We start from the raw sequence: 19,145 nt of genomic DNA, 5'->3' as shown, positions 1-19,145 counted from the left end.
AAAAAACACACCTTAACTTAAGACAGCAATTACGGACAGGCTTTTATTTCATATGAATTGGGAATTAAATATTCAAACATTGATTAAATGTGAACAGATTTAGGAAAAGAGCAAATATTTTTTAAAAATTGAAACAATGATGAACAAAATGAAACAAAATGAAAATGTTTTGAAGAAATAAGACAATTAATGAATACAATATTTAATGATTTGTTTTATACTTCAATTTAGTAGATTTTAGATTTGATTTTTAAAAATATATAGAAAAACATAAATGAAATATCAGAAAAGAGCATTCATTTGTCTGCCGTCTCAATGTTGCGACTTTAAATTGCCCAAAGCTAAGACCAATGTTCAATAATTATGAAAATATGCATCTTAATTTCCACGTTACCTTTTTGGAGCAGTTAGCTACTTAAAGACCGCCATTTTGTCAAGTAATGTAAAACGAGACGAAGTCGCCCCCTGCTGACAAGATGTGGAAATGCATGCTTTGACCTAAATTTGGTAGAATGTTAATTAAAATAATGTGAGAAAACTCAATTTAATTGATTTAAAGTAAATATTGCCATAAATAAAATGTTAGTTGATTCAGCCACGCACAAGACTCGGAAAACGGAAGTTAATATCGTAATTTTATACTATGATATATATTTAATTATAACAACTAATACCTTTTTTTTAAATAGCAACTCCCGCAATTGTTTGGGTTATTTCGTTTCTTCTTACTGTTTTTCAGCGTCTACCGTGTTCCTCAGAATCTTCGGTCAGAAAAAAAGAAATAAAAACCGCCAAAAGTTTTAGTGCCACAGTTTAAAAAAGTCCCTGTAAAAACCAAACAAAAAGAAGTTCCGAGCTACTTCCGAGTCATTGAAATAAGTATTTTTCTTAAATAAATAGTAATAGTTACCAACATATTATATATAATTATATAATTATATATATTAACATAACATATTTTGTGATCGAATCAAAACGCTACATTTATCTTACAAATTTCTATTTGTTAATAATATATCAAAAGTAAAATAATATTTGTCCCAGGATGAGGAGGATGAAGGTGATGCAAATGACAACAGTACTGAAGATGATGATGGTCTTGATGCTGATGTCAGGATGATCCAGGTGAGGAAGAAGATGATCATGATGTTACAGGTGATGATGGTGATTATACAAGTGTGTCACAATCTATCAAGAACATGACGGAGATATAAATAAAACCCCACCGGGACGAGCTAATCTTACCACCCAATCCGCACGCAGACCTGCCACAGCACCTGCTCGGAGACGAGCAGTGACAGCAGTGCGGGGTCACGCCGGGGTCACGAGTTACCTACACTGACAGATGCTGCGGTTTGATGCACTCTTTATTTCATGCTTCAACCCTCTGACGCTTTAACACACAACACTAAGGCTTCCTGTTAATGTTTCCAATCCTCAGGTTATATACTGATAACAACCTAATAAAAAAACTATCATGTTCTGATGATATAATATAGAATAGACAGGAACACACACAGACTCCCAGGTGACTAATTATAACCAGGCTACGGTCGAACATTTCATTTTTAATTGTCTCGTCAGAAAACCAGGGACTTATAATTCAAATTTTTATGTCCTGCGTTACCATAGCAACCAAGAAGCCGTTTGAAATGCTGAACACACACCACATGACAGTGACCTCATTAAAAGTGATGGAGCCTCGACAGTTGTGGACCATCGCATGTAAACAATCGCCTCCTATACACAAGTTTGTACACGTTATTATGTGTATATTGTACATGTACCGTTGGGCTGAATATTGTCAATTTGCTCAAACAGAGTTTCTTTTTTAGTAATATTTTGGAACAAAATTCCAGTATTTGACTGATTTTTCATACTTTCAATCTTATTTTGAAGCTAAAGTTTTAACAGACTTAATGCTGTGCTGCCCGTGAGCAAGATGCTTTCGATTTTTAAGTTGTGTTTTGTCAAAACTATTCTGGGATAAATTAAGCAATTCTAAAGAATTCCGTAATTCAGTAATATTTGAAGCAAAATGTTGTCAATTTGAACGGACTCAGAGTAACCTTCTGTCAGAATTAAATTGGAAGAACATTTTGATAATTTTATCAGACAATTATTTCGAGGCTTAAATATGTCAATTTTGAGAGACAGAGACAATCTCTGTACTATTGTGCTGAATATTGTTTATTTTGGGGTTCCTGTGTTGAGTATTATCTTGACCTTTAAAGTATATATTTTATTTAGTATTGTTTTGAGTGTTTAAGTGCTTTGTGACCCTGGTCTGGAAAAGCGCTATACAAATAAATACAAAAATACAAAATATTGTTGTCATTGACTCTAATGCCGCTCGATTGTCTGTTTACTAAATATCCTCAAATAATAGTTCCAATATTTATTTTGCTAATTAAATAGTGAACGTAATTATAAAGTTTTAATAAAAAAAAAAGAGACACTCTTGATTTGGTGTAATCTTTGATTGACAGCTGAGCGAGCCAATCCACTCCAATCAGGAAGTGGAGAACTAACGCAACGCTTCCTGATGTTCCGGTCCAGTTTGGTCACTTTAAATTCTTGTTTTAGAAACCGAGCCGTGATGTCAGAGCCTCGGTTTCAGTCCAAGTGTGACGTCACTTCCAATAAAAGTGAGGACCGATCCATTCACTCCGGGAACATCGCGGAGGTTCATGACGTCCCGATCCACGTCATCATCAGACCCATACCTCCGGTTCTGGACGAGCAGAAGGTCCAAAGTCTGGTCGAGACCATCCAGGTATTGATGGGAAATTAATTTACGAATTCATAAATATAATATTATTTTAAGAAAACGTATTATAAAGTACCTTCTCAATGTGTGTTGTTATATTTGCAGCGAGTTCAAAACTATTGTTTTTTTTTGTTTTTTTAATGATATCAAAAGTAAAATAAAGTATAGAGAAAAAAAATTATAAGTAAATCCACTATCAAAAGCAAAAGTATCAGAGAAAATTTTTTTTATTGAACAAACACAGAAAAGATATAATGCTAATTTATTTAATCCATGTGTGATATATTGTTAGTTCTTTCGGTTTTATATTCTCTATCAATATACGCTAACCTACAACTTATTTCTCACAGAACACTTCAGACGCCACCGTGGTCCCGCCCATTGATGTCCTGTGGGTCAAAGGTCGAGAGGGCGGAGACTATTTCTACTCCTTCGGCGGCTGCCATCGCTTCGCTGCTTACCAGAGACTCAAAGTCAAAACTGTCCCGGCAAAAATCATCAGATCTAACTTGTCAGACTTGCGTACGTACCTGGGTGCCTCGACACCTGACCTCCGCTGATGCCTGGACCTCCAGATCAACCAGATTGCCATTATTTTATTAGTGATATATAAACTTTTATTTAAAGTGTGTTAGTTTAATTGGAAATGTGTTTTCCAAAATTGTGATTGCATTTTTTTCATCCGTTATATTCAAACCAAACATCTATGCTTGTCATTTTTAATTCATATTAAAATGTGTTTTATATGTATTTAATGTAAGGCACACACAACATACTCCAGACGTGACTCATGAGTGCTGGATTTATGGTCCTGGATGAACACTAGCCAGTGATTCATATGATCACGACGTGTACATCCTTTTTTCTTTCTGGGATGTGGTGTCTCACAGTTCAGCTGTCCAGATCACACATGTAAGACTCGGACCTGAGTGGACAACATAACGATGAACATCATTTGGATTTGCTTAAAGGAATCTGTGATAGGAATTTAAAGATCAGGTCAAACAGTGGACCGTCTGAACATGGAATACTGGGATGTTATGATAAACATCCTGGTCTCTCCGACAGCTGGAAAAGATAAGTGCTTGTTTCAACCCGCTGACATCAGCAAACTGATTCATTCTACTCTCCTGAAAGGAAAAACAGCCAAGTTTTTGTTTTCTCCTGTCGTCCAGACAACATGGCCAGAGGACTTGGCCACTCGTCCAAACCAGGGGAGAAAAGAAAGACCTCTAAATCTCTCTGATTGTTGGCGTGTGAGAAGTCTTTCCTCCCGTGGTTCACTGACTGTCTGGGAGAAACTGAATCCTCAAAGGTTTTTGACACACAACGCCAAAGTGGAACTGATCCAGCACCTGTCGCCCCCGTGAAGGTTTTCGAGATGGGCTGCTCATGGAGACTTGGGGACCAAAGGCCAGGAAGTGTTGTTGCTGGTTTTAAAAGCCGGGTCATGCCCGTGTTAATCCCAGTCGGCTTTTCAGCTGTTAGTTAAACATGAGCCGATAGAGGCGGCGGACTCGAACACGTTCTGTCTCCAGTCATCAGACCCATTAAACAATCAAAACAACCATTAATGAAACAGTCAGTGAAGCTGGCGGGTCTAACTCTAGGACACGTGATTTACAGTATTATGTGATGCACTATTAGAACTAAAATACTCCCCATCATTAAGTAGTAAATCAATTCCATGAGTTGTCATTTTATCACTCTGGTTTCAATTGTGGGAGGAAACCAGAGTTTTCTTTAGGTGGAGTCAAACCAAATAACGTAATTTCTGTTGGTCACAAACTGTGTTAGTTGTATTTGTTCAGAGGAAGCACTCGTTCTTAAACTACCGTTTTTGCTTTCTATCTTGCCAATTTTAAAACGTACTGATAGCAGTTTCACTTTTTTAAGTTTGTACTTTAGAATCCTTTCATAAATGACTTTAAAAAATAATAATATACAATCAAATTAATGCTTATGTGAGAATGTCCTTTTTACAATTCATTTATTTTAAGTTTTCCAATCATATTAAATTCTATATTGGTCCCTTTTTTTTGGTTTGAGAGCCACAGTCATACATATGTCTGCCAGGGACATTGAATTGCTCAACCCTCCCTCAGCCTTTTTTCTTTTCACTTTGGAAAACTTTAAAATTTAATATCCTAACTTTGGATTTCAGAGCGAATTCTGGTTAAATACGCGTTTGTGTTATAAAATAAAGTGTTGGCTGTTGCTCACTAGAAATTAAAAATGTCTCATTTGATGAGAAAATCAAACCAGAACCAAAGATAGTTCAGAACATATTTCATTGCTGTTATTCTGCACAACCGGAGGGGATTCAAGCAGCGTTTTTACGACCACCATCAGGACCCTCACCCCTCCTCCTTCCTTCCTCCAGGATCAGGTCTCAGGAAGTTCCTCTCGCTCTTCATCACTTTGACATGCCGAGTCTCTGGTGGTCTTCATCATGACCTGCTCCTCACACCGTCGTCCCCTGACGCGCCTCGACTTCATCCTCACCTCCGAGGACGAGGAGAACCGCAGCGGGAGCGAGGACGGATCCGAGCGCGGCTTCTGTGGTTCCAGGCGGGTCCGCCTCTCCCGCGGACCTCAGGGAGACCCGGCGGTGCTGAAGCAGAGGAGCGCCGCCAACGCTCGGGAGAGAGGCCGGACTCAGAGCGTCAACTCCGCCTTCACCGCCCTCAGGACCCTCATCCCCACCGAGCCCGAGGACCGCAAGCTGTCCAAGATAGAGACTCTGCGTCTGGCCTCCAGCTACATCTCGCACCTCGCGAACACGCTTCTCATGGGGGACAAGAGCGACGAGCAACCGTGTGTGAGCAGGTCCAGAGCGTCCAAGCTACCCAGGAGCATCTGCACCTTCTGCCTGAGCAGCCAGAGACGACAGGTGAGTCTGATTCTGGAACTGAAGTCATCTTGAGTATAAAGAATGCAAACAACAAAAATAACATGATAAAAATGAAAGAATATAACACATAATAAACATATAAATTGATATCAAATAAATTAAAAGTCAGTATCTATGTTAATCATGGTTGTTTGTTAGCTTAACTTTTTTGTTTCCGTCTCTTGAAGGAGAACTTGAAGACACAAAGATTGGACTCACAACCTCAACGGAACTAAGTGTGTGTGTTTGCAGGTCGATTCATACACACATGCAACACTCTCTTGCACAACTCACACCTTGAAGCAGAAACTTATGGAAACGTAAGCCACAGAAACCAGCTATATTTATTGCTCAGAGAATATTTTGTCTATTTTTTTCTTTGTTTAAAGAAAATAAAATGTGTTTTTATAAAATACTGTCATTCTGTTTCTCAACGTTCGCTCTTCTTCTGAGTCACTCATGACTGAAAACACACACATTACTGCGGATTCCAAAGTCTGGTATCGATTAGTCACGCCTGATCGCTTCCCGCAGCTGTTGGTGTGTCAGTAGAATAAATCACTCTGGTGGCGGGGTCAAAGGTCGCAATGGAACTTTCGTTTGCCACACGTGGAGGTTGGTCATCCTGGAGAATCTTGTTTGTGCGTCCAAGAACTGAGAACTTTCTGCAAGTAGTTAAAATAAAGACCAATATAAAAACGCAATATTTTAAAATCACTCACTTATGAAATACATTATTACATTTGGTTGATGAACGAAACATTTAATCTTCCAAACGCCTTCAAAATAAAAGCCAAATGCAGAAGCCGGAAGGCACTGAACCCCAGGAGAGTCCTTCACCTCCACCAGCTCCTCGTTCTCCTGCTCACACACCCATCCTGACTTATTGTTTCCGTCTTCCTGTGTGTTAATTGCTTTAGTTATTTTGGCTGCGTTGTTTCCCATATTTAATGAGCGTCAGGGAATATTCTTGCTGTGTCAAAGTTCAGACAGCGTTTAAAAAGATTTATTTACTTTATTTATTTGTTTCCTCACATCAAAGTGATGCTTATGTTTTTCGCTCTAACCCTGCATGGCCTCAATCATCTGCAAATAAATATTCTAACACGTTCACACCCTCGCTGGCAGGTGTTAACTGTGGTATGAGAGACGCAGCTCAGCTCAGTGCGGTTCAGTGGATACGACAGTTCGACACCAGAGTAAAGGAATTCATGATGTATCGTATTAAAGTTGTGATCTATTTGGAGGTGAGTTTATCTTCTTCTATCTGAGTCGTGACCAGAGAACGTGGAACCAACCGACCAAATACTCATTTGAGGCCAATATATGATTTGAAAAATGTAGCTTTCCTTCATTAGTTTAATTCTAAATAAGGGTTGTTGAAGGTGTTTAAGAGCAGATCAATTATTGAGTGTTTTCATGCTGTGCAGATGCTCCTCGTCTCTCTGACCTGTGCAACTCAAGTCATTCACAACACGTGTACCAGCGAGGTCTTGTTGAAGTGCGAGAACGGAACCACCAAGCATTTCTCTGCAGTCACCTGGTACCAGGTGAGTCTCTCACGGCTGCCCTCCCTGGTCCCACCGAGTCACGGAGCTTTCATGTCGGACCTACACAGGTCGTCAACGGGGATCCCGTCGGCTTGATCATGATGAGAAAAGGAAACAATCCAAAGAGCTTCAAGAAACATGGACGTGTGAAATTTGGAAATGACAAAAGTCTGATAATAAGTGCCGTCACCCCGGAGGACTCTGGGCTCTACCAGTGTTACATCTTCGCTACAGAGGGAAAAACAAACATGATCTCGACGGTCAGACTGAGAGTCGAAGGTAAGTAGAAAACTCAAGCGTAGTAGTTCCTCTTAGGTGAGCACGGATATAATGTGTTTTATGTAGCCGTCAACACTCCCTGCTATGCTTAGGAGTAATACAAAAATACAATTTTATAAAACATAAATCAGATCACCTTACTGAGATGGTTTTAGGGTTACTGAGTTGCTGGCAGCTCGTAACGACTGAAGGCGAAGGGATGAATATGACGAACATTAAAACCGTGATTTCTTGACAGAATGCTCGACCGTAATGACGTCCGTGACGCTGATGGCGTCCTTGACGGCTGGCGCCGACATGCAAGTGGACCAGTGTGCCGACATCGTGTCGATCACATGGAGGATTGTGGGATATTTAATTGTGGCTCTCTGCAAGATAGTTGTGTCTCTCGTTGTCGTGACTGTTCGTAGGTTGTTCGTCTAATCGGACTGGGTTGTTTGAGAGAGCTTCATATGTCATGGACGTGTCAATGACTATAAAAAATGTTTCTCTGTAGGTGTTGAAACTAATCCCACTTTAGATGTATTTTAAAGTTTAGATTTCCTGTAAGCCCCTCACTTCCTGTTGAAGAAGTTGTTTTGCTTTCATCTTCTACACAACTCATCTGAAGAGTTCTTGCAAGCCCCATAGAATGAGTTCTTTGGCTGGATGTTATCTCAATAAATCTATTTTAATTTTAATTCTGGTTCTTCATCAATGAAGAATGAAATCTCAACAATGTTAAACTATATCCTACAGACTCCTTTGTATTTGTCTCTTCACACCCTGAGAGTTAGCCTTTGTTTTATGACACGTGTTAACCTTTAACTTCTGACTCATGCCATATAGTGTTTCCAGACATCAAACCTGGACCGTTAACTTACTCTTAAGGCAACATCGCTCTAATGGCTACATTAAAAAAAAAATCTTGTCAGAAAAGTGGATAAAAAAAAAGAATGTATTTGACTTTAAAACTTAAATAAACACATAAATACGTTGGAAAAAATGATGCTTATTATGGGTTATTACGAACCTGTTGTAATGTAGGTGTGTGTCCTCCTTCGACCACACGGAGGCGCTCTTTCATTTCCCTCGTGGCACTGGTGTGGTTGGCAAGGGCACACAGAGCTCGCATGTCACTGAGAGAAAATGCAATATGAATATCATGAACATCAGGAAGTTTCATGCAAAGGAACGAGAGACCACGTGTTTTCTGGTGTCAAAGAAGCAGTTGCAGTAAAAACTGGTTCCGCTTCAGTGTCTTTTAAAAAACGCGTGTTTAAGGAAATGATACTTAACAACTAGAGAAAGAAGGGAAAGATGTATCGTATTAAATTTGTGATCTATGTGGAGGTGAGTGTATCTTTTTCTCTAAGCTCAGGAAAATAAATCTGATATATATTTATCATTTCTGATTATTATCTTGTAATGCTTATCTGTGAAAGCTTCTGACAGTTTAAATGTGTAGAAAAGGTAACACTTTATGAATTATTTTTTATGTCTTGTTGTAAAAAATACACTTGTTGAAACAATAGCAAGAGGACGATGAAAGTTTTAAGCGGGTGATATTAAGTTGTTGCTGTAGTTTTCCTTCATAAGTTTCTTCTTAAAGGGCACCTAATGTGAAAACTCTCCTGACTTATTCACATGTTATAAATGTTGAAGTCATCTTCTTCAAAATGCAGTCGGTCATTCATCATGACGTTGCTCCTTTTGAAGTTATTACTTAATAAAGTTCTCTCCTGTCTGAACTCTCGCCAAACGAGATTACGGTTTAAATTATACATTCTGACATCACTCTGGTGCAGGTGTCCTCCCCTAGAAGCCCTAAATCAGTTAAGAACCTACATGTTAATCATGTGAAACAAAATAAATATTTATGTAAACATGATGAGTTACTTCTGCCATTGGGTGTTTTTGTAATGTGTAAATTAAGCAGCAAACCTTATATTTATTATTCGTTTTAAATGTACAAAACGGGAGTTTTAGGGGTGAGTTTGAAATTTACCTGAGTCCTTGAATGCAACTCGTGTTTGTGTGACCAATCAGAACAGAGTGGGCGTGGTTGCTCGGACGAGACTTCTTCTCAGCCAAAACAGCGCATTTAAAGTGGGTGGAGCTTAAGCGTATTTTCTAAGTAAGTAAGTAAGTAATATTTATTTATATAGCGCTTTTCGAGACCAGGGTCACAAAGCGCTTAAACAATCAAAACAATACTCAAAAAAGTACATACTAATGTAAATATCTTTATTAAATGAGAGTTTTGTGCAAAAAGAAACATATTGATGAGTATAATAGAGTATAATAGAGGTCCTAGAACAATTTAAGAGACTCTTAAATCAGCACATTAGGTGCCCTTTAAATGAGGGATTTTTGTTATATTTCAGTGTTTTAGAGCAGAGAAATCATGTGTTTTCATGCTGTGCAGATGCTCCTCGTCTCTCTGACCTGTGCAACTCAAGTCATTCATAACACGTGTACCAGCGAGGTCTTGTTGAAGTGTGAGAACGGAACCACCAAGCATTTCTCTGCAGTCACCTGGTACCAGGTGAGTCTCTCACGGCTGCCCTCCCTGGTCCCACCGAGTCACGGAGCTTTCATGTCGGACCTACACAGGTCGTCAACGGGGATCCCGTCCGCTTGATCATGATGCCAAAAGGAAACGATCCAAAGATCTTCAACAAACATGGACGTGTGAAATTTGGAAATGACAAAAGTCTGATAATAAGTGCCGTCACCCCGGAGGACTCTGGGCTCTACCAGTGTTACATCTTCGCTACAGAGGGAAAAAGAAACATAAACTCGACGGTCAGACTGAGAGTCGAAGGTAAGTAGAGAATCTAAACAATATAACTACAAATGGGAGACATGAGAAGCTTGAAACTGATCCTGAAGGATGAACATGTTATTATTATTGTTTATTATTATTATTATTATTTATTAGTTTATTATTTCCCTCACGAAGAAGGTTTTATGGCTAAATAATCTGTCAAAATAACCTTTAACTTCTGTCCATACATCAGTTAAATTTTCAATGATGTTAATATCAAATGTTGGTGTTGGGGAATTTTCTGGAGTTCTATTTGGTTCCAGAAAGGTTTTGAAGGAGACTTGTGTAGCCTTCAACACTTCCCTACGTAATACGTTCAGGAGTAATACAGAAATAAAAATGTATTTTAAAAAACCTAAATGAAATACCTAAAAGAATTCAATTTCTACGTGAGTGTAGTGACAAATTGTCTCAATGTTCTTTATCTGACATTGTTTTAGGGTTGCTAGCTTCTTGTAACGACTGAAGGTATAAACATTAACCTCTTCATTCCTTGACAGAGTGCACGGAGAAGCAAGTGGACCAGTGTGCCGACATCGTGTCGATCACATGGAGGATTGTGGGATATTTAATTGTGGCTCTCTGCAAGATAGTTGTGTCTCTCGTTGTCGTGACTGTTCATAGGTTGTTTGTGTCACGCAAGTCATCAGACTGAAGTCAACTGAGACCGGATCAGTCGCAAGAGCCTCATGCAATTATTTTCCTTTCTCTGTGGATGTTGAACCTCTTTTTTTTTATATTTAAGGAACACGTAATAAAACATAGCTTCACTTTGAGACTCCGCATCTAAACTGTCTCAGCCTCCGAAAACTTACGAAAGATACAAAACATTTTTGTCTCATTTCTATTCTAAGTGGGTTTTTTTAAATACATTTTTAAAGTTTTATTATTAAAGTCTCATATTTTAACCTCTTATTTCCTTATTTCTCACTCCATTATCACAAATTCTTTCTCCACAACATGGCATGTGTTTTGATTAGGTAACATCGTTAAAAAACATAGAAATATATTATTTTATCACATCCTTTCTTCTTCTAATCAACTCAATGAGATAAAAACATGACTCTAGTCGCTCGTGACCCTTTGACTCTCTGTCGACCTCAGCACGGATGAAGCTTCTTCTACGGACTCTTGTGTATTTGACTTCACATCCTGAGGATTTGTTTACACGTGTTAAACTTTAACTCCTGTAACAGCCTATATAGTGTTTCCAGACATCCAACCTAGACCTATAACACCCCTCACAAGGCTTATGATTAACTATTAGCATGAAGCAATATCGCTCTGATGGCTACATTAAAAAAAGTCTTTAAGTCAATGAGGTTTTACTATGGAAAACTAAATTGAACAACCTTTTTACACAAAAAGATAACAAACTATGCTCACATTTGTGATTACATTTTAGTTTAATACTGAGAACTTCATTCATTTAATAATTTAGCAGGATATAGGCCAACTGTAGTACTTTTTTCAGTATTTTCTCCCCAAAAATATGTATTTTTCAAATATAAGGTAAAAATTTGAAGGGCATATTCGACATAAAGACAATCAAGATTTTGCTGTCGAAGGTCAGACCAACTGAGTTCGGTGCGAGGAGTTAAACAGTGCTCGGTTGGAGTTAATCTTCTGCACACGCTCAACCCAACCTTCACTCGGCCTCCTCCTTCCTTCGCACGCTTCCCGACACACTTGGGAATTCTCCTCATCGCCGTCAGGATCGCAATCGTCACCCAGGGGGGAGATGAAGGTTTCGTCCGTGGCCAAGAAGCTGTGGTGCGTCCACAAGCAGCTGATCCTGCTGGTGGCCCCGCTCGTCTTTCTCCCGCTCATCTTCATGCTGCCAGAGAAGGTAACAAGAAATCCCACCTCAAATCTTTTCATCGTGAAAATACTGGAAATGAATGTATATGACATCAGATATATATAGATTATAGACTTTATTGTGTGAGTTTGTAATAGTTTGTTGCGAATAGGAAAATGCAATTTTAAAATAATTAGCATTTGTGGCTTATAAAACAAATTTTAATGAAGAATGTCTAGTATGATGCTGAAATTATAGCATATAAATCTAATTTATTAAAAGATGTGATATTACATGGCATGTTGTGATAAAAATGATATGTCTAAAATAAATATTTTAAATAGTTTTGTCATCTGCAGCCTTTATAAGTCATAAACATTTGTAAATATTTGATGCTATTGCATCTAAACTAATGTGACATGATATGTTTTCTTGTTTAAAGTTTTATACATTTGTTTAAGAATCTAATATCCATTTTAGTTTTGAATTATCATATTGTAAAACTATTCACATGTAAAACTTCCATTAAACTTGAAACCAAACACCTGCTAAAATATCTTATGGAAAAAAAACAATAGCTTTTATTGATAATTTGTTAGCATCTTGTGCAACAAAGTATTTTAATATCTTAAGCACACATTTTTTAGGGGAATAAGTGTGGAAATATGTCTCTAGAGACGCAGTTTCACAGTTAAATGTGAGTTGTAAACTGTCTGGGCCGAGATGTGTGTCATGGTGGGACGGTTACATGCTTGAGCACTGGGGGGTCCTCGGCCTGGACCTGGGTCACCTCCGGCGATTTCGCAACAACAACAAGCTTCACAGCAGAGCAAAGAAGCAACAAGCTGCGGTCCTTGGCAGCGAATCATGAAGACGATTGTTCTAGAGAAACTCATATTGACATCTTGTCACCTCTGGTGTTTCAGGAGGGGAAATGTCTGTACGTGGTTCTGCTGATGGCCACGTTCTGGTGCACTGAAGCTCTTCCCCTGGCGGTCACTGCCATGCTTCCGGTCTGCCTCTTTCCTACTTTAGGAATTATTTCATCCAAAAAACTGTGTCCTCAGTACTTCCTGGAAACCAATTTCCTTTTCCTTAGCGGTCTTATAATGGCCTCATCCATCGAGGAGTGGGGGCTTCATCGCAGGATAGCTCTGAAGGTTCTCACCATTGTTGGAGTCAAACCGGCTTGGTGAGTTGTTTCTAAAGTCTTCAGGTGTTGGTGATTACTGTATCTTCTTTGAGGGTCTTAGTATTCAAGTGGTAATGATGATTATGAGTGTTTAGTTATTGTTGTTATTCACTGCCCAACTGTCCCTGATCATTTGTCGTCTTCCAGGCTGATCCTTGGGATGATGTTGACGTCCTCCTTCCTCTCCATGTGGCTCAGCAACACGGCCACCACAGCCATGATGCTGCCGATCGCCAACGCCATCCTGGACAGTCTGTTTGGCGACGTGGAGACGTTGAAACGAAAGTGCAAGTTTTCCAGCGAGGGAGGCGACGACGTCAACAACAGTACGTTCACCTTGAAACACAACAAGAAAGGCTCTAGATTCGAACAAATGTGTCAAAGGTTCTCGCTAATTGTTAAGCACATGCTTTCAATATTTAATCCCCATCGTGAACTTTGTGCTGTTCTCGTGCACAAGTCAGTCATTTGTAACAAGTCATTGATTTGAGGACATGTAAAGTGATTTATTACTAGAGACAACAGTTTAGTCTGAAAAGTGTTCCTCAACATCCTGTTTTATTCCAGGTCATCCTGTCAAGATGCATTCACTGCCCTCAGAACCGCAGGAGAAACAGATTCTACCTCTAGATGGGTGAGGAACGCCTTAGAAAGTTACTGTTTCAACTGAATCCACAATTGTTCTTATGAGGTTAGATCAAGTTCAATCAATTCTAGGTCTGAGCTGCAAACCTTCTGTTTTCATTCCTATACCTTCCATATGTTCCTTACATTTTGACATCAGCTAAGCTTAGGGAGATAAAGATCAGCACAGGATTCGAATGTTTCAAAACCATCCAAGTTGTGGTCAGAAAATGTATTTAGTGAGAAACTAAACTTCTCTAGAGGAACATCAGTCTAAATAGAATCTGAAAGTCCCTGTGGTTCACCATATGAAAGCTGAAACCCAACTCTCCTGACTCACGCACATGTTTGAAACGTTTTATCTTCCTCTCCAAGATGCAGTAAGTCCATCAAACATTTAATTTCTCAATTTTGATGTCAAAACCTTTATAAAGGATAGAAGGTCCACGACATTTAATTTTGTTTGTTTTAACTTGTTTAGTTCTACGAATTACAGTATATCAAGTTAGGTTTATTTACAATTTACCCGTTTATTGTGCCCTAAGATAAAGGTTTATAACAAACAATTTCTTTATAACATAATTTGTCTTTATTTATAGATTATTATTCTTAATGAAATATTATTTAAAGATCATTATTCTTAATAAAATATTATTTATAGATTATTATTCTAAATAAAATATTATTTAAAGTTTATTATTCTTAATCAAATATTATTTATAGATTATTGCTCTGTAAAGAAGATCATTTGTAGCCTGCATTGTTTTATTTACACTGCAGGCAGCAAACACAAAACAACACACTCAACAAGAATACATGAAAGATATTAATAAATGAATGAAAATTATCAATTCAATAATTGTAAAAAATTAAAATGTGAGAATGTAATAATTAAAAAATATACAAAATAAATAAAGAAATCGCAAACAATACAAAATAATTTTTAGTATAAAGAAAAATATATCATCAGTACAGTAAATTAATTCACAGTGAATTAAAGTAAATTTAATTTAATTGTTTTGTGCATTTTGTTGACCCAGCTTTACCTATCAGACCATATCAGATATTTTTGGTCCCACAGCCTATAGTTTCACACATTGTTCTACCATCTTATGATTCCAGATAGATCTTTGTAATCCCTGGTCATGCGCTCATTATCTTCATAGATTCATAAATGCAGAATGAACGGTTGCCTTGAAGTAGATCCATCATTTGACGCGTGTCAATCCTTTAGGCTTGATGAACCGAGTGAGAAAATGACAGCTGAAGAGATTCGCTCTGAATCCGAGCGACACCTGAACGTGCGAAAGGGTTTCCTGATATGCATCCCGTACGCCGCTAGCATTGGAGGCACGGCCACGTTGACGGGCACCGCCCCGAACCTCATCCTGATTGGACAGTTGAAAAGGTGAGCCATTGTTGTCATCTCCGCTCAACCAACTCAATGTTAAAACTGCTGGCCTTGCAGTTACTTTCCAGACTGTGACGTCATCAACTTCAGCTCCTGGTTTGCGTTTGCCTTCCCGCTCATGCTGCTCTTCCTGGTGCTGGGATGGCTGTGGATTTCCTTCCTGTACGGAGGCTTGAACTCAAGGTGTGAAACTGCTTGCCTTGCGTTCTTCATCCTGTTTGTTGTTGATCCCTTTGAACTATCACTTCCCATTTAGATTATGTGTCAGGAAGTACGATCGCCAGTCAGAAGCAGAATCTCGGGCCAAGGCCCTCATAGAGGAGGACTACAAGAAACTTGGGCCAATAAAGTGAGAACCCACTTTGAAAAGATGCCTTGAACCTTTGTGACGTGATTTCTCTCTTGCAGCTTTGCGGAAGGATCCATCTCCTTCTTCTTCGTCTTATTTGCTGTGCTCTTATTCACACGTGACCCCAAGTTCTTCACCGGCTGGTCCGTTCTCTTCAAGAAAGGGTAAGGAGGTTCCAGGAATGGTTGTTGGAGATTAAAGTTTCTTTTTACTGGTAGGTACGTGTCGGACGCCGTCACCGGAGTCATCATCGTCTCCATCTTGTTTTTCTTCCCCTCAGAGAAACCGTCTCTGAGCTGGTGGTTGGATCCCAGAGGTCAGTAGATCTCAGAGTCGAATCCGTAAAAACCTTTGGAGATTTAGATGCTGGTACTGTACGTATTGGACTTTAGATTCACACAAGGAAATCTCAAAGTGCTACAAACAAGATAAAGACATCAAAACAAGACAGGACACATGATAAAAACTAGACTTGGGCTTTTCCAAAAAAGGTAGGTTTCGACTTCCTTCAGGATAAGATCCTGGTAAAGAAGTGATTCAAGGAAAGTAGGAAACGATTGCGGTCAATCATCAGAAACAAACCAAACATCCAAAGCATTGCTGCAGTCAAAGACTTACAAGAAAGAATGTTAATAATGTTGTTGCAACTTTGGACTTTAGTTTGTGGATTAGAATCAACTGCACACACAAACACACACTCTGTTTGTGTGTGAATACACGTGTGTTTCCTTTACCAGGTACAAAGTTAAGGTTACAAGAAATGTGTGTTTAAAACGATGATCTCAGTGTTTGTCTGACTCAGGATCCAACACTCGCTATGTTCCTCTGATGTCGTGGAAGAAGGCCCAGGACTCTGTTCCCTGGAATATTCTGCTGCTGTTAGGAGGAGGATTCGCGATGGCTAAAGCCTGTGAGGTAGAACCCAACGCCACCTTTGTCTCTGTTGTACCTCAATATTGGTGAAGTTGAAGAGCAATTTTTGTGAGTTTCTAACCTTTGCTCATCGTTGTCACCAGTATGAACCTCTCTTGTGATAACAAGGAAAATACTCTCAGTATTTGGTTGGTTAATTTCCTCTCTGGTGGTCTTTGTCAGGAGTCTGGTCTGGCGTCGTGGCTGGGGGGTCACCTTGAGCCTCTGGCTCAGCTCCCGCCTCCTGTGGCGGTGATGCTCATCACTGGTTTCCTGGCCTGTTTCACAGAGTTCGCCAGCAACACAGCAACCATCATCATCTTCCTGCCCGTCATCGCAGAGCTGGTGAGTCTTGTTTCCATGGTTGCAGTTTTGAAAGTATGTTGTTAATGTTTGTTCGTCCTCTCCTCAGGCGCTCCGAGTGGCGGTGAATCCACTTTACTTCATGATTCCTGCGACCGTCGGCTGTTCCTACGCCTTCATGCTGCCCGTGTCCACTCCGCCCAACTCCATCGCCTTCGCCTCCGGTCATCTGCTGGTCAAGGACATGGTGAGATCATCTCATCCTTACACTGGTCAATTATTATTAAAGCATTGAATTGAATGTAAACCCCAACCATAATTTTCTTTATTTTTAAGAATATCGTTTTTGAACATTTGATTGCGATTTTCAGGTGAAGACTGGTGTGGTGATGAACATTTTGGGAATCCTGTCAATCACCTTGGCCATGAACACGTGGGGCGTGGCCATGTTTGACCTGAAAACCTACCCGGACTGGGCGCGACCCCTCAACGCCTCGGCTCTGGTGTCACACGTTCAAGGCCCGACAGTCCGTTTGCTCAACTCCACCTTTTGATCCAGGCCCTGATCCCATGGACCCGCTGAGCCTTAAGGCATCTTTGATCAACGATCACAGCGATTTCTTCTATTGTCGATAAAAGTACTGATCACAGATCTGATTTATTTGAAGTACTTTAAAGACTGTATTTGTACGATACATGCAGATCTTTATGACGAACCTGAGCCGTAATCATTAGTGTGAATATTTGATTTTGTGTCTCACATGTAAATAGAAATCAATAGTTTTCTTTGCACTTTTAGATCGATCCTGAAGAGCCTGAGTCTGCAGCAGCATGTGGTGTTTTCTTTGCTGAACCTCCTTGTTGTTGTTTAACTGCTGCTACTCCAAACGTGTGATTCATTAACATGTTTAAGTAGAAAACTACAAGTCATTGCTTGTGTCGAGTCATTGGATGTGTCATAAACATTGAGAGGTCAAAGATTAACTGGGGTCGTGCTGTTACTCTATTTGACTCCTTCAGTCCTTAACTTTTTAAATGTATACTTTCGTACATGTATTCACTTCGCTCCGGTGATGTCATCTATTTCATGGAGACATGTGACAAGGTCAAGGCTGTGATTGGTCAAGCATGGAGGCTTGTCACTGCGCATCATCAATCCTGGAAGTCTCAACCTCCAAGGGACTCCTTGTATAAACAAAGCGGGGCGTGATTACAGCTGGCTGGAGAAGAAGTGAAGCCATTATAACGTCATAATGGACGTCGGTCTCGTAACCCCTCGTTCGCCCAGATTTTAGAGCAACTTTATAAAGTAATACGTTCAAAACATGGTCATGATGAGGGACTTACTGCATCTTGGAGAGAAAACTTCAACATTTACTACGTCAGGAGAGTTGAAGTTTCACTTTAGGTTAGGTTAGGTTAGGTAGAACTTTATTGATCCCTCAGGAGTTGAATTTTAAGACTTTTGAACAACTGTGAAAGAGAAACCATACAAAGACAAGACTGACACAGGTGTCATTATGAGCAGGAAGTTACACGTTTATTACTGTCAACAACATTTTAAACATAGAACAGGACAGTAACAAGAGATATCAATAAAAACACCTTTATGTTCCCAGAACTCAATTATACACTTTAATTATACACTTAAAAATATACAAAAAATATATACAAAAACTGCAACAGAAGAAGTTCTATGAACTTTACATCAATGGAAGTATGAATATTATGTCTTACATTCAAAATAAATCTGAAATATTATAATAATTATTGTGTTGGGAGTCTCAATTGAATCAAATATGACCTATTATACGAAACCCACGAAAAAACTTTCAAATAAATGTATTTTGGGAAGCTAAGTTTCCCTAAAACATTCATTCACTGTCTACTGCTTTATCCTGGGGCCGGGGACGTGGGGAGACTGGAGCCTATCCCAGTATCATAGGGCGGGAGGAAGGGGACACTCTGGACAGGACACCAGTCTGTCACAGGGCACACACAAAGACGGACAACCATTCACACACACACTCATACCTATGGACAATTTCCCAAAGTTCTCAATCAACCCCTATATGTTTTTGGACTGTGGGAGGAAACTGGAGTACCCGGAGTAAACCCATGGAGTAAACCAACACGGGGAGAACATACAAACTCCACACAGAAAGGAGTTTCTTCACCGTGCGCCCACCCCCTAAAACATATATTTATGAATTAATTTAAATTAAACGCAGATTAAGATCATTGTAGAAATA

The 19,145-nt window shown here is 39.3% G+C and overlaps 4 protein-coding genes across 4 annotated transcripts; all 4 read left to right on the top strand.

Moving 5' to 3' along the window:
• Positions 1-2,533: 2,533 nt before the first annotated feature.
• srxn1 (sulfiredoxin 1 homolog (S. cerevisiae)) lies at positions 2,534-3,474 on the top strand. The gene is made up of 2 exons (XM_087781799.1): positions 2,534-2,776; positions 3,121-3,474. The coding sequence occupies exons 1-2, from the start codon at positions 2,546-2,548 to the stop codon at positions 3,328-3,330; spliced, it is 441 nt and encodes a 146-aa protein (XP_087637925.1). The 5' UTR covers positions 2,534-2,545; the 3' UTR covers positions 3,331-3,474.
• A 1,660-nt stretch (positions 3,475-5,134) lies between these two features.
• tcf15 (transcription factor 15) lies at positions 5,135-5,936 on the top strand. Its single transcript, XM_087782199.1, has 2 exons — positions 5,135-5,663; positions 5,852-5,936. The coding sequence occupies exons 1-2, from the start codon at positions 5,223-5,225 to the stop codon at positions 5,897-5,899; spliced, it is 489 nt and encodes a 162-aa protein (XP_087638325.1). The 5' UTR covers positions 5,135-5,222; the 3' UTR covers positions 5,900-5,936.
• Positions 5,937-6,797: 861 nt separating this feature from the next.
• On the top strand, positions 6,798-11,161 carry LOC148059015 (uncharacterized). The gene is made up of 7 exons (XM_087782198.1): positions 6,798-6,910; positions 7,094-7,213; positions 7,282-7,492; positions 7,731-7,837; positions 9,900-10,019; positions 10,088-10,298; positions 10,802-11,161. Exons 1-7 carry the CDS (start codon positions 6,806-6,808, stop codon positions 10,954-10,956), a joined length of 1,029 nt encoding a protein of 342 aa, XP_087638324.1. The 5' UTR covers positions 6,798-6,805; the 3' UTR covers positions 10,957-11,161.
• An 836-nt stretch (positions 11,162-11,997) lies between these two features.
• Positions 11,998-17,877, top strand: slc13a3 (solute carrier family 13 member 3). Its single transcript, XM_087781731.1, has 13 exons — positions 11,998-12,150; positions 13,029-13,294; positions 13,442-13,620; positions 13,862-13,928; positions 15,153-15,326; positions 15,387-15,512; positions 15,586-15,678; positions 15,738-15,842; positions 15,897-15,994; positions 16,481-16,593; positions 16,774-16,935; positions 17,003-17,140; positions 17,265-17,877. The coding sequence occupies exons 1-13, from the start codon at positions 12,043-12,045 to the stop codon at positions 17,445-17,447; spliced, it is 1,812 nt and encodes a 603-aa protein (XP_087637857.1). The 5' UTR covers positions 11,998-12,042; the 3' UTR covers positions 17,448-17,877.
• The last annotated feature ends 1,268 nt before the right edge of the window (positions 17,878-19,145 follow it).

The sequence above is a fragment of the Callionymus lyra genome, chromosome 19 (assembly GCF_982586985.1).
Source record: "Callionymus lyra chromosome 19, fCalLyr1.hap1.1, whole genome shotgun sequence".
NCBI lineage: Eukaryota > Metazoa > Chordata > Actinopteri > Syngnathiformes > Callionymidae > Callionymus > Callionymus lyra.
Note: the sequence above shows the minus strand (reverse complement) of the source record. Positions and strands in the feature narration are given on the sequence as shown.